This window comes from Tasmannia lanceolata, unplaced genomic scaffold, assembly GCF_043159265.1.
Source record: "Tasmannia lanceolata isolate RefF3 unplaced genomic scaffold, GAP_Taslan_0.1 ptg000018l, whole genome shotgun sequence".
Classification (NCBI taxonomy): Eukaryota; Viridiplantae; Streptophyta; class Magnoliopsida; order Canellales; family Winteraceae; genus Tasmannia; species Tasmannia lanceolata.
The window spans coordinates 67389488-67403501 of record NW_027518695.1 but is presented as its reverse complement, the minus strand read 5'-3'; the positions used below and the strand labels follow the sequence as shown (position 1 = coordinate 67403501).

General features: G+C 37.1%; 1 protein-coding gene across 1 annotated transcript; it reads right to left on the bottom strand.

Moving 5' to 3' along the window:
• Positions 1-263: 263 nt before the first annotated feature.
• On the bottom strand, positions 264-12073 carry LOC143850001 (cold-regulated 413 plasma membrane protein 2-like). Its single transcript, XM_077359336.1, has 4 exons — positions 11698-12073; positions 5224-5331; positions 5061-5131; positions 264-645 (listed from the first exon to the last, which is right to left on the bottom strand). The coding sequence occupies exons 1-4, from the start codon at positions 11868-11870 to the stop codon at positions 392-394; spliced, it is 606 nt and encodes a 201-aa protein (XP_077215451.1). The 5' UTR covers positions 11871-12073; the 3' UTR covers positions 264-391.
• Positions 12074-14014: the final 1941 nt, after the last annotated feature.

The following is a 14014-nucleotide window of genomic DNA, read 5'->3' as shown; positions in this document are numbered from 1 at the left end:
AAGTCACATTCAAAAACTCTTGTTGGCTCGTTTTATACCACCTACTTTTGAACCAGTTCTCAGAATTGCTGCTGAGAAATGTTAGAGAATGTGGACTTCAAAGAGATAGAGCTCTTCTTTAGATACGTCCTACCAAATTATTGGTCTCGACCACCATATACACATTTGCCATGATCATGCCATGCATCCAAAAGTTTCGCAGCCTGTGCAGATGGTGACATTTTCCGGGTGTTTGAAATACAAAGTTCTATCAAGGCAAGATGAAAGTGAACTAATTTGAAGGTCTTAGCAAATTAATGTTGCAAACAACACACTTACACAGCGAGAAAGTTCGAAAAGCAAAGACGAAAAAATAAAGAGAAGAAGGTTTGATTAAGATACAATGGTCTATCTAGATGAAGTGCAATACCAGACGCCACAAGGGATAGACGAACAAAACGAGAATACCAAGTGTGTTGGAGATGCCATTGGTCTGTGTGAAGGCATTTCTGAACCCGCCCGATGATCGGATATGCTCTTGGAGTAGGTAACAACCAATAGCCAGACATATAAAAACTCCAATCAAATCGTCCCTCACAGTGTCGGCAAGTAAAGATGGAGCTACCACCAAGAGGAGAATCAACGATGCAGGCATCTCCAACCAATCTGCATTTGAAGTTGTCCCAATCAAAATCAGAAAACAAAGGATAAAAATGATGTTACAGATAAGCAAAACAAATCTACAATTGAAACTCTGATACCAAATTATGATGCAACTTGTAACAGAAATGAAATATAGAAGTTGGTGGATAACTATTAGGTTATAATTTTCAACAATATATCATAAATATGTAAGCAAATAAAAGATAAATTACTGCAAAAATTCATAGCAATTAACGTTTCAGTAAATATTAAATAAAAAAAGATGAAAATATGTTGTAGAAATATATTTAATCTTGGTTGAGTATAACTGTAGATCAAACCCCATGGAATTGAACGGAAAATTACTGCAGAAATCTTCAAAAAATAACGCTGTTCCTCTCCAAAAAATACCAGCAACAAGAAAATGTAACAAAACCATGTGCAGAACCCAAGCTTCACTATTTCTTATTCCAAGCATGCAAAAACTCATTTCATAACTAATAAACTCAATTACATACATATAGAGCAAAGAAAAGAACAAAAAACTTTACACCCACGCCCATTGACAACATCATTCACTTAAAGCTCCCAACAAAACCTGGTGAATGGTGACATGAAAAATGTCGTGAACAGTGATTTAAATAGGGTCATAAATAGTATCATGGGAGTGGATTGGGCACTAATTGTTATTAATTCACTTATGTGACTCATGTGAAACTTAAGAAAATATCTAATACTCCTCTATGACTTAAAACTATCCGTGTCAAATTGTCTAGAATTCAAATGCGCCCTCATCTACATCAGAACTGGATTCTAATCTCGGGTCATGAATATTAGTTTTCCCACTCCTCTTTGGCTCATGCTTTGGATCAAATTCTGGGTCAAAATCTAAGCTGCAATAAATCTCCTTCCTGTGATCAAAAGCTGTACTGAAATCAATCTTCTTCCTACGGTGAAAATCTGACTGCGAAGTTGTACCATATCAGCCACCAACTCTTCAATAGAACTCAATCTCGAGTCCAAGCCATCATCTTCTAAAGATATTTGCTTATCACCAATCTATGAACACAATCATTGCAATAATAATAATAATCAGGATTAGACTTGGTCAATTTGAGCCGGGTAGATCCTCTCACCTTCTTCATGAAAATTTTCTCAAGGATTCATTAGCCAACCCCAACTAGTTTGGGACAAAGGCTTAGTTGAGTTGAGTTGTGTATGCTTAGGGAGATAATACATTGGTAAAACACTCTAGTTGCTCCAAATACTAGATGATGGACCAAAGATTATGGTCAAATTATGGAAAGTATCCTATTTAAGAGTTACTCCTATAAGGGTTAAACAATTTGAAGTTGGTTACCTTTGGTTACCTTGAATATTTTACTGTTTAGAAAATTTTACTTTTCAGAAGTAATGTCCCAGCTTCCTCTTGGTTACCTTTGTTGTATATTTGGTGGTATGTAATTAATTTTAAAATCAAAGTGTTCTGCAAATTCACAATTTTGATTGAACATCAATCGGTTCTAATAGAGGGCGAGACTTGGCGCAACAGTAAGGTTGCTCCATTGTTACCTGGTAGTCATGGGTTCGAGTCACGGAAACAGACTCTCTGCAAAGCAGGGGTAAGGCTGCGTACATCTAGCCCTCCCCAGACCCCGCAATGGCGGGAGCCTCGTGCACTAGTCCGCCCTTTTTTTATCAATCTGCTATGATGATCCCAATATTGACAACTCTTGCACCAATGTGATGACCTGGATAAGTGTGATCACAATTTTTCGGATGTCCAAGGTTATCACATTGCATGATTTAGGATCGCAGAAAATTTTGATATCTGGAAAACTAGTCCAACCACTTGGATTGAAGGGTAAGCATCGCGCATAACCAGATCCACTTGGTTGCATAAGAATACAGAGAATTCAGGTATGAGAATAATGCACTTTAAATTTTTCATTAACAAAGTCTAAGAAGTCGAAGTGGATGCAAAGGCAACAAGGATCAACAACAAGCATAGTTTAGAGCATCAATTTTAGGTTAAAGACATGGTATGGTTATGCTTTGGTAAGGGAAGGTTAGAAGGATACTCTTCTTATCATGCTAGTTGTGTATATGTCAGTGCCATGCCAATGACAGAAGAGCTTGCACATGGCAAGAAAACAAACGTTTGTGAGGTACAAATGTCTCCTAAATCCTACCGTGGGGTGCCTTATTCAAAATTATTTTTTAGAATATAAAATGTCATGATTTGGAAATACAACACAGTTTTTGTTTGGTTGAGTTTCCAGTAGTGTTGGAAACTTGGAATACACTTTTTGGAGTTTTGCAAGATTGGGTATTTACAAAACTTTAAGTTGGAATGCCACTTAAAATAAGGAAGTATCCTTGTCCATTTTGGGATCCCAAAACTGTTCTATTTTGAAAGATAACAATTTTATTACTGCTATAATCATATCCCCTTTCTCCATTTGAGTACCAACTTCAAGGCCCGCACTTCCGCCTCATTTGCAACGTAGAAAACCAGCGCAAACAGGATCAGATATTTTGCCTGTTGAGAGTCACGGAAGATTCCTCCAATTACCGCTCTACCCAGGTTTCCTTTGGAGCTTCCATCAAAGTTGAACTTCACTGATCCGGGAGGGGGAGGAACCCACTTTGGAGCTATCTTGATCGTCCAACCATTTTCCATGACAATTGTTTGTAAAACTCTTAGAATTTCGCCGGCCATATAGTTATTTTTGCACTTGTCTCCTCTACCCGATAATATTAAATCAATCTTAATGTCAAAGAGTATTCTACACATTTCTCTTCTTTGCTCTTTGAAAAGTTGGTTGTTCCCAAAACTGTTGTGGGTTAAAAGAAAGAAAAATGAAAGATGCTTAAAAGCAGAGGAAACAACCCATGAGAACTTTCTTTGAGGATTCTTCTTCTAAGGAAAAAATGGGATGTGATGCAAGACAACTTTAGAATCAGATAACACAAAACACAAAGCAACTGGTTTCATTGCATGACTTCAACAGATACCATGTATAGATTAAGGCAGCAATGCGGTTTAAAAACTAAACGGCTAAATGATGTGACGTAAACCTTAATCCTAGACTACTGGAAATATAGGTCTGTAATTGCATATTACAACTTATGATTGGAGACATATAAACAGATAATATTAATACATGTATCTTCTGTCTAAGCTTTCTAAGTAGGCTGGATCGTTAATGTAAACAATTAGGTATAACTAGAGGACATTTCTAATGCTCAGAAATATGCAAACACTTCACATGAATAGTTTTGAGACACATACTCCCAGCAACTCGTATGTATTGTTTAAAACTATGATTTGTGGACACGGACACGAGTGTCGCGTGTCGACACAGATACAAAGTGTCGGACACGGCAAACTCCCAAAATTTAGAAACGGAGACATGGCTAAAATAGAAAGTACATATATATCATGATTTGTGTATACCAATTCGTGTGACGAGTTTTGACAAGGATACAAGCTATCTGGCATGGAACCCCTTATAAATCTAGAAATAGTGACACACTCATACACGTACATACATATAGAGTTACAAACACTTCTAGCAATATATTTAAAGGAGTGTCGACAGTCGACACATGTGGACACGGGTGTCGTGTCGGACAAGACACGACACGGGTATCATCAATAAATTCAAAGTGTCGGCCAAATCATAGGTTTAAAAGCTAAGACCCAACAATGTAAGTGACATATACCCTGACTAACAGAGGTATTGGACATCAATTGTGTATTATGGCATAATGATGGGGCATAATTAATTCTATTACATGCTAGGGGTGTCAATTTTGGCTCGGGCTCGGAAGCTCGCTCGAGCTCGGCTCGAATCCTTAACGAGCCGAGCCGAGCCGGCTTGCCAGGCTCGTTAAGCTTAACGAGCCGAGCCCGAGTTAAGCCAGGCTCGGCTCGGCTCGGCTCGTTAAGAAACCCACTTTACATTTTTTATAAAATAATATCCTAATCTGTTTTGTCTGTTTTGTCAACAGTGTTGTCAACATCAAATTATCACACATTCACACAAGAACGCAGTGATGCGTGTTGTCAACATCAACATCATCACACATTCACACAAAAACGCGGCGGAGAAATTAATTTTTTCTCTGTAATTGTCATAACTTGAAACTTTTAATTAGTAATTTTTTCGTAATTGTCATAACGTTTAGCTTTTTGTTCGTAATATTTCATTTAAAACATTTGGGTTGTAATGATTACGTTTTTTTTTTCTTATTTGCTGCTTTTGCTACCAACAAAGTTGCATGTGAGAAACTTTATAAGGCAAGCTCGTTAAGGCTCGCGAGCCTAGCCGAGCCGAGCCTGGCCAAGCTCGGCTCGGCTCGGCTCGTTTACACCCCTAGGTATTCACAGTCCAAAAATTATATAGGAGACTGAAGAAGACTAGAAACTGTACCTGGAAAGTGTTTTGGAAAGAATAGGCGTAAAACAACAGCAACAAAGGCAATCCATTGTCCAACCTCTCCCCTGCACCATAAGAAAATATATCAAGCATAAAGCATGAAAGAAATAACTCCAATGGGAAAAAAGACCAACATTTCGAGGGTATGGCTACTCACCTGAACAAGTTAAATATTAACGAAGGAAGACTGAAAAAAATATAAGGGACTAAGAGAGCAGTCAGCATGTTTGTTTTCCAGTTTGTCCGGTCCAAGACCAACAAATATCTGCAGTAAGCATATAAAATAAAGTTGTCATTCAAAAAAAAGCATATAAAATAAAGTTGACTTCACAAACTAAAAATGCCCAACTCAAGCAAAGTAGAGGCGTAAAGAGGGACAAGACAGCACATATAAGAACTTAATACTATAGTTACAGTAAGTGACTGGCCAGGAAGAGCATTAAGGAAGCGAGATGGGAAAAGCTTCAAGAAGATTGTGAAGTGATTTTCTTATCTAATTTTTTAATCATTAAATACAAAAAATGATAAAATATCAGAATTTTTGTGGGTTTTAGTAAGAAATTCATTTTATTGCATTTGAGCAATATAATTTTCTCATTTGTAGATGGCTGACGCTGCAATGACATTCTTTGTTCTCTTTCAGTATCATTTCTAATTTAAATCTGAGATATATAATTGGTCCTTTTCCTACCAAACATTTCATATAATGTGAGAAAATGCTCCAATAATCATAATACTAAATATATACCAAGTTAAATTCATCAAGTGAGAACTAAGATTCTGAAAGCATGAAAGATACGAGCTTAATAACATAGATATCATTCCTGTTCAAAAAAAATGACATAGATATCATAACATACAGATCTGTGCAGAATTTACAGAGTGCACAGATAATTAGATCTTACAAGACAATTAAATGTCTATAAGAATATTCAATTCTTTATCATTCAAGAAAAAATAAGAGTGTCCCACTGAGTTACACACAAGTTATTAAGTTAACAGATAAATGAATTTACTAGCAATATAGAAATATATAGAGATTCAGTGATCAAATCATTTACTCCAGAATCTGAAAGATCTTTTGAAGAACTGATTAATCGGTCTAGCCCTAGAGGAGTCGGATTGACCTACAATACAGAACCTATAAGTGTAACCTTTCGCTTAATACTCACGACCAGCTAAAGCTAAAGTTCCATTAAAGAGTGTTTCCACGGGGTAGAACCTCCTCAGGGAATATAAGGTTTTCATGAGGTCTTGTTTTTCTTCTAGACAAATACAATATTGAGATCTTTTACCAAAACGCGATTGGTTTCTAAGATCACTTCCGGATCTAGGTCTTCTCTAGTCCCGGTAAAGCCAACACATGTGGCAACGTAAAGTATTGATACTTATGTCAGATTAACGTATGCAACAGAATATGAAACTTTGTCAAAATAGAAAGGTTCATGTGGGAAATTATATGTTTATAATTCACAAGAAAGTCAAATTATGATATGTCAATTTGGGAAAGAGGAAAGTGTTCCTAAGCTATAGCTTATCTAAGCTTATCTAAGCTATAGCTCAAAAACACTTGCGGCCCCACATTTTTTGGGGGATCCAAAGCATTCATTTGGAAGGCCCTTCCATGGATAGGGTGTGTACTAAAAATCAGCCCTACAGGATCATCCTAACCCAATCAAAGGTGGAGTGGAAAATGAACAGACACTGTGTGTCCATGTTTCTGCCCATTTTTTCCCTCAACAGATGGCAGGGTTAGGATGATCCTATAGGCTGATTTTTGGTACACACCCTATCCATGGAAGGGCCTTCCAAAAGAATGCTTTGGATCCCCAAAAAATGTGGGGCCAATTGTGTTTTTGAGCTATAGCTTAGATAAGCTTAGATCTATAGCTTAGATAAGCTTAGATAAGCTATAGCTTAGGAACACTTTCCTCTTTGGGAAATTATATGTTTATAATTTACAAGAAAGTCAAATTATGATGTCAATTGCTTTGTCTGTGTGCATTATCAAGGAGACATAAGTTTGTAATATTGCATGCGTGCAGAAACTAACATTCCGATGCACCTTTGCATTGACACATATTGGTATTTAAACAAAATACCAAGGTTGCCAGAGTGGGAATCGAAACGGGAATTGAAAGCGGGAATCGAAGGCTCCTATGGAAGCGGGAATCATGAAGTCGTCGGAGAGTCGCCAGGGAATCGCCGGGAGTCTCCTAGGAATCGTCAGGGAATTGTCGGAGAATCGCTGGGGAGTTGGGTATCGCCAGGGAATCTCCGGGGAATCGTCAGGAAATCGCATTTCACATAACATTAAACCGTGGTTCCCAAAAGTAGGAATCGGGTTTCCGGGGAATCATAAACCGCGATTCCCAAAAGTGGGAATCGGATTTCCTCCGAATCCGAACTGGGATTCCTAATTTTTGGGGATTCGAGAAGGTTCTCGTTTCTGATTCGAGAACCCGGGAATGGAGGTTCCCCGCTCCCAGGGAAGAATCCTGCTTCCTTGCAAAATACAGAAATAACTAACACTTATAGCCTAAATGAAGCATAACAGAAGATCTATATTACAGCTAAAGCATAATGGAGAAAAAGAAAAAGAAAACGAATAAACAAATATAATAGTTAAATAACTTTGTTATAAAAAAAAAAAACAGAACACTCATACTGTCCGAGCCATAAGTGACTAAACAAGAAATACCTCAAACGCTATGAGTTGTGGACACGGTCAAGAGTGTCGTGTGTCGATACGGACACAGCAAACCCCCAAAACTTAGAAAGGGGGACATGGCTAAAATAGAAAGTATATATGATCATATTTGTGGATACGGATTCATGTGTCAAGTTTCGACAAAGATACAAATTGTCTGCAATGGCAACATCTAAAAATCTAGAAATGGTGACACGTACATACATATAAATTTACTGATTACAATCATAATTTGTAACAATATAAATATGGTATTTAATTAAAAAACTAATAAATCTTAGAATTAATCAACTATAATCTAAAACAAACATGAGATAATCAAATAACAATGTATTCATCAATTTAATCTACTTCTCTTTTGTCTCCAATATAAACAAACATGAGACCAATATGATACAATGAATATAGTACTGGAATAAGAGTTTGTTTAGGATTTTAGGTTTAGGGGAGGGGGTATAACAACAAATATTAGTAAAAGAAGAGCTAAAGAAGAGTTTATAACAAAAGAAGAGTTAATAATAAAAGAGGTAAACACAATATTCTATAATAAAATAGAATGCCACACTTGACATGGTACAATGGGCATGTGGACACGCGTGTCGTGTCAGACAAGGCACGACACGGCTGTCAACAATAAATTCAAATTGTTGGCAAAATCATAGCTTTAAAGACTCGGACCCAGCGGTTACTTGATATCATATTATAGATGCATCCCTTTTGGAAACATGTGCAGAACCGATACAAAATATATATGTGTGAAAATACCCAAATTATGGAAGAGCATGTGATCCTGCTGCATTTTAATCCTAATTAATTACCACTAGATAGTTTCCTTCTCTTTAGGACCAATATGTGATTTTTATAACAAATTTAAATATTCCTACATCATTTCCCTCCACCCAGAATATGATGTTTTGAAAAAGAAATGAAAAACATAAATTTGCCTTTCAAATCGAGGACTAAATTCACTTTGAGAGAGGAGATCAGAACAATATACTTTCCAATGTGAATCATAGCTTCCAGTGATCACTACTTTTATATTTTTGTACCAAGCGAAATAAAGATACATCTTCCTAAAGGATCACAGAGAAAAGGCTATCTTCTTCTTTTTTTAAAACGATGAGAGAGGCCCTAGACCAAGGTGGCAAAATGCAAAGGTGCTAATCAAGAGAACAAAAGAAGGAAGATCAAATACAAAATATCCATATAAAGTGATGGGGTCCCTGTGTCAAAAGCCTGATAAAGTATCTGGATCGACACTCTAGTCATCCTGAACATGCAAGGGCATCAACCTCTTAATTAGCTGGCCACCAAACATGGGCGAACTCAATATCATGGCTGTCAAGAATGTCATAAATCTCCTCGATGACATCTACAAATCTCCACGGAATCATGGATTCCTCTCTGTCACATGATGATGTTGAGAGGGTCTCCCTCTATGATCATTTGATCTAACTGTGAATGATTGAAAATCATGAGTCCATGACGCCTGAAAGTCCACCTTGTTTGAGTCTTGTATTGTTCTCCTTTCTCATGTGACCCCCAATGTATGCCCGTCCATGATCGCCGAAACTCGAGCAGTAAAAATTTAGCATCAATTTTCTTGGACGCAGTGGTTCCAACCTGGGTTTTGGGCCCTCCCAGAAGCATCTACTGAACCTGGTTTCCTTCCTTGACATATAGGAGACAGATTCCACTAAAGGAGGAAAGGTTTGATTCTCAATGAATGACAACGGAAAAAGTTTGCCTTTACAAAGTAACGACACTTTTTGACCTGCCTTTGAAGACTCCAGTTTCTTTCTTTCCAGACTAGTGACGGGACAGCACCACAAGGAATGCTCTAAAGAACCTTGCCTCTATGGGGGCAGGGTGAAATTCCCATGACTCAGTGTAGTCTGCTAAGTGGACAGGGAAACCCCAAGAAACTCCAAATAGGTCCAATTTGAGGTGACATAGTTTGTGGGTCAAATGCTCGCAGGTCAAACTACAGTGAAGTAATTGATTGTCAATAGACTCGGCATCAACGGCATAGTGCGAAATGGTTGGTTGTGATTTTATGTCTATGTAACAAATGATCCACTGTAAGGATCCTATTGAAGCAATCCATCCCACAAAAAGCCAACACTCGAAGCGGGACATGAAAGCTTCAAATTTTCTGAGAAATGGCTTTATTTTCCAGCATTGGGAAAAATATTTACATCCTTTATTGGAACCAAGTATCCAACAACATGTGAGAATCCAAAATATAGCTGAATTTTTACAAGTAGAATTTAACATCTATGAAAATTCAATGATATTTGATTTTAATCTAGTCTTTAGAAATTATATTATTTGAGAAAGTTACAAATGCAACTTTCCAGGAGACATCCAATCTTCGATATTGAATGTAAAACTAGGCTTGGAAACATTATACAATTGAGGGGAGTAATAATAGCAAGTACTGGCATAGTATTATACTACAGACTCCAGAGAATTCACCATGTATAAGGATATATATTCCAAGTTAGTTCAGGATATTTGCAATTATGATTCAACAAGATGAAATCAGGGCGATTTAAGAAACCTCCAAACCATCCAACTTTGATGGTAAAACCTGTTTTCAGCACAGGGTGATATATCATACTCCTCCCATTATACAACTTAATTGCAAGTGCCATGCAGTTTCCAAGTTTAACTAGAACTTGGAAAAAAAAATTTGTGTTTCTAATTTCTCCTCACACAAGTAGGGGTGGTTATTCGGTTATAACCGAACCGAAATAACCGAAATTTGATCACCAAAATAATTTCGGTAACCGAAACCGAACCGATTAAAAATTCGGTTATTCGGTTATAACCGAATAGTGGGAGAAAGAGAGGGAAAAAAGCAAAATCTTGGTTTCGATAGGAGGGCTAGGATCATCCAATCGAAATGATTTTTTGAGCACAACCTAATTAAGTTGTGATCAAGTTGTCATCAATCAAATGGACGGTTTTGATCATCCTACGGAGTGCCCATATAGCACTTTTTTTTGAAAAAATAATGGTTTTTATCATTATTTCGGTTAACCAAATTTTTTTTTGAGATAACCGAAACCGAAACTGAATAACCGAATTTCCAAAAAAAAAAACCCAAAACCGAACCGAACCGAATCAATTCGGTTAACCGAATAATGAACACCCCTACACACAAGTCATACAAGTATTAGTTATCAGAAACTAGGAATGTTCTAAACTGTCAGCCCTCTATAGAGGGAAATAGTAGAAAACACCATACAGTGCATAACTTCACGATAATGAACAACAATGGTGACAGTACTCAAACTGGATAGAGATCTAAAGGACGACCAGGGACGAATCTAAGGAAAAAAAACTGGCTTTTATGAGAGCCCAAAAGTCGATAGATTCATTCCACTACCTCCAACACCACGATTCAAAACCAACCATCAGCAGATTTTTAAAACAACTCCATAAATTCCAAGACCCAGAAACGAAGTAATTAAGATCACTTTCACCTTAGTAAAAAGAGTAAAATACCATAACATAGAAGATTTTGCAATCAATGAATCCGAATCAACAACGGACGAATTTCTCTACCGAATTCAAGTTACTAAACAGAAAAGTCTAACTCAAGATCTCCAATCAGTAGCAAACAACACAAATCAATTCAATCAAAGAACAGATCAAAGCTTCATAGATCTCTACTGAATTCAAGTTACAGTGAATTCTTCATAGATCAAAGCTTCTTCTAATTAAAAATTGAATGTTGTTGGTTCAAATTATCTTTTTTGTCTGTAAAAAATGTATGAAAATTTTAGAAATATTTTTCCTCTCCAAACTTTTCCCCAAAAAATCCTACAATCCAAACATGGCCTTAGTTAAGATTCTAACAAACAAAACTCAAAATTGCATTAAAATTATAAGAAATGGAGCATAAAAACTCACATTGCAGCAAAAGAAGCAACCCATTGTAGAAAACTCGTCCCAAACCCTAACCCTCCGAGCCTGATTGTGTCTTTGGCCAGCTTCCTCGCCGCAATTCCGATCTCCTTCAGATCTGAATTGATCGTGTCATAGCTCGTTGGATCCGTCTTCATAGCCAGATACGATTTCCCCATTTTTCCCAATCTCAAAACCCTAACCCTAACCTTAACAGAGAGAGAAAACCCTAACCCTAATGCTCCGTTTGGATGCCGGAACTGTGAGTGTAGGGGAGAGGACGAATGCAGTGCTGAATTTAATTAATGGTGGACTGACACGTGTAGACAAGTGGAGAGAACACGTGTCGCTAGCTGGCTTTGATAATTACTCATTCCAGCTAAGATGGATAAGAGTTGACAGAGAGAGATATTTCGAAGATATTTCTAAAATGAGTAATGTCTTTAATAATTTTTTACACTACCAAAACAAACGTTTGATTATATCAACGAAAGTTATGACCGCACTCCTCTTATGTGATAATGTCACTCCAAACTTTATTACTTTTTTTTATTTTGAAAAAGATACCAATTTTATTAATAACGGAAATGATATTCCCCACTCTGATGGATAAAATCCCTCTCCCCCCCTAACGTTAACTTATTAGCTAAGTTTTAAGGGCAAATAAAAACGTTAAAGGGGGTGAATTTATACTCAAGCAGTGAACGATTCTCACAGAAACCGTTCGGGGTAGGGGTGCAACTTGGGTCGGGTTTTACCCGACCAAAAATAGCATGGGTCGGGTTTAGAAATCATGAGTCTTGCGTAGGGTAGGGTTGTACTCAATCTTGCGTAGAGTAGGGTTTAAAGAAAAAAAAAAAACCGAAACCCGAAACCCGACCCGACTTATGTTGGTGTACTATGACATTTTTAATTATATCTTGAATAACATAACAAATTGTTTTTCAATATATTGATATAATTGTTTTCATTGAGGTGATCATGTTTGTGATGTGGAAATATAGTTTCCTTCTTAAATTTATACACTTGATTACATAAATTTAGAGATTTTCGGTGTAAACATTTGCTTTTTTTTCCTACAACGCGTCAACGTGAAAAAACCCGACCCGACTCGACCCAACCCGAAATTTATCATGGGTAGGGCCGGGTTTGGGAATCGTGGGTTTTCCAAAAAAAAACCCAACCCGACCCGAGTTGCACCCCTAGTTAGTAGGGGGGCCTCAACCTTCTGGCACATTCAACGATAACCCTGTAGTTTCAAAATCATCAACTAAACCCCCCTGACTTTTCAATATGTATATGGTAGACCCCTTCAGTTGACGGTCCGTCCACAAATCAAAGGGTTAGGATGATCCTATGGAGCTGATTTTTTAGGCACACCTTATCTATTCAGGGCATATCAAATGAATGCTTTGGATCATCCAAACAATGTGGGCCCACTATGTTTGGGTCGGTAGACTAGAGAAGGTTCTCTACTCGACCGACTAGAGACAAGATCTTAATTAGCATTGATAGTGTTTCGAAAGATGGGATCTACCTTATACACATTGAAAAGTCAAGGGGTGTAGTTGATGAGTTTGAAACTATAGCGTTATCGTTAATGTGTTAGAAAGTTGAGGGGATGTAACTTTAATTTCCCTTTCTTATTTCCTTATTTTTTGCCACTTTTCATCCCAATTATAGCTATTAATTCGGCAATCCAAATTCGCCATAGTGCTTGTTGAGACTTTAGAGCATATTTTCGGTGCAAAGTGGTGTCATTTTTTAAACAAGGGAATGTTGAAGTAGGATTACATACAGAGCATGCATCTTGATATTTTATTTAGCAAATCTTATCTAGTTTCTTCTCTTAAAATTTTCTTTAATAGGAAGTCTCCTTTCTTTATTTCTATTAGCTATAGAAAATAGTTCTTACTTATTATTAGGAATAGAAAGTTTCTTATTTGGGCAACAATTATAAATTTTTAATATATTTCCTTTTAGAATTGCGTTCCTTATTTTTTATCGAGTCATTTTTCTTTGTCCTGGACTATTACACGTAGGGGTGTCCATGGACTTGGACGGTCCAATGGATCCAAAGGATCCGAATGTTCCTTATCGGACATGATTTGGGCAAGGTACGATTCATATTTTTTCCATTAATATCAATTCACGAGGGGTATTTTCATAATTTTAAAAATCCACTCAACATGACAAACAACATTTCATTTTCATGTTTCTGTCTTCTTATTTCTCCTCTCTCCCATCCCCAACAGGCCAACCCTAAGTACTAACTTTGTACATGGGACCCACAACACTCTGATGGATGGTCCAATTCGAAATA

Excerpts from the sequence above, each read along its gene's own strand:
- LOC143850001 (XM_077359336.1), bottom strand. The coding sequence starts at position 11,870 with ATGGGGAAATCGTATCTGGCTATGAAGACGGATCCAACGAGCTATGAC. Across the intron at positions 5,332-11,697 it reads GTTGCTTCTTTTGCTGCAAT|ATATTTGTTGGTCTTGGACC; the intron begins GTGAGTTTTTAT and ends TGCTTACTGCAG. Across the intron at positions 646-5,060 it reads CTTTCCAAAACACTTTCCAG|ATTGGTTGGAGATGCCTGCA; the intron begins GTACAGTTTCTA and ends CTTCAAATGCAG.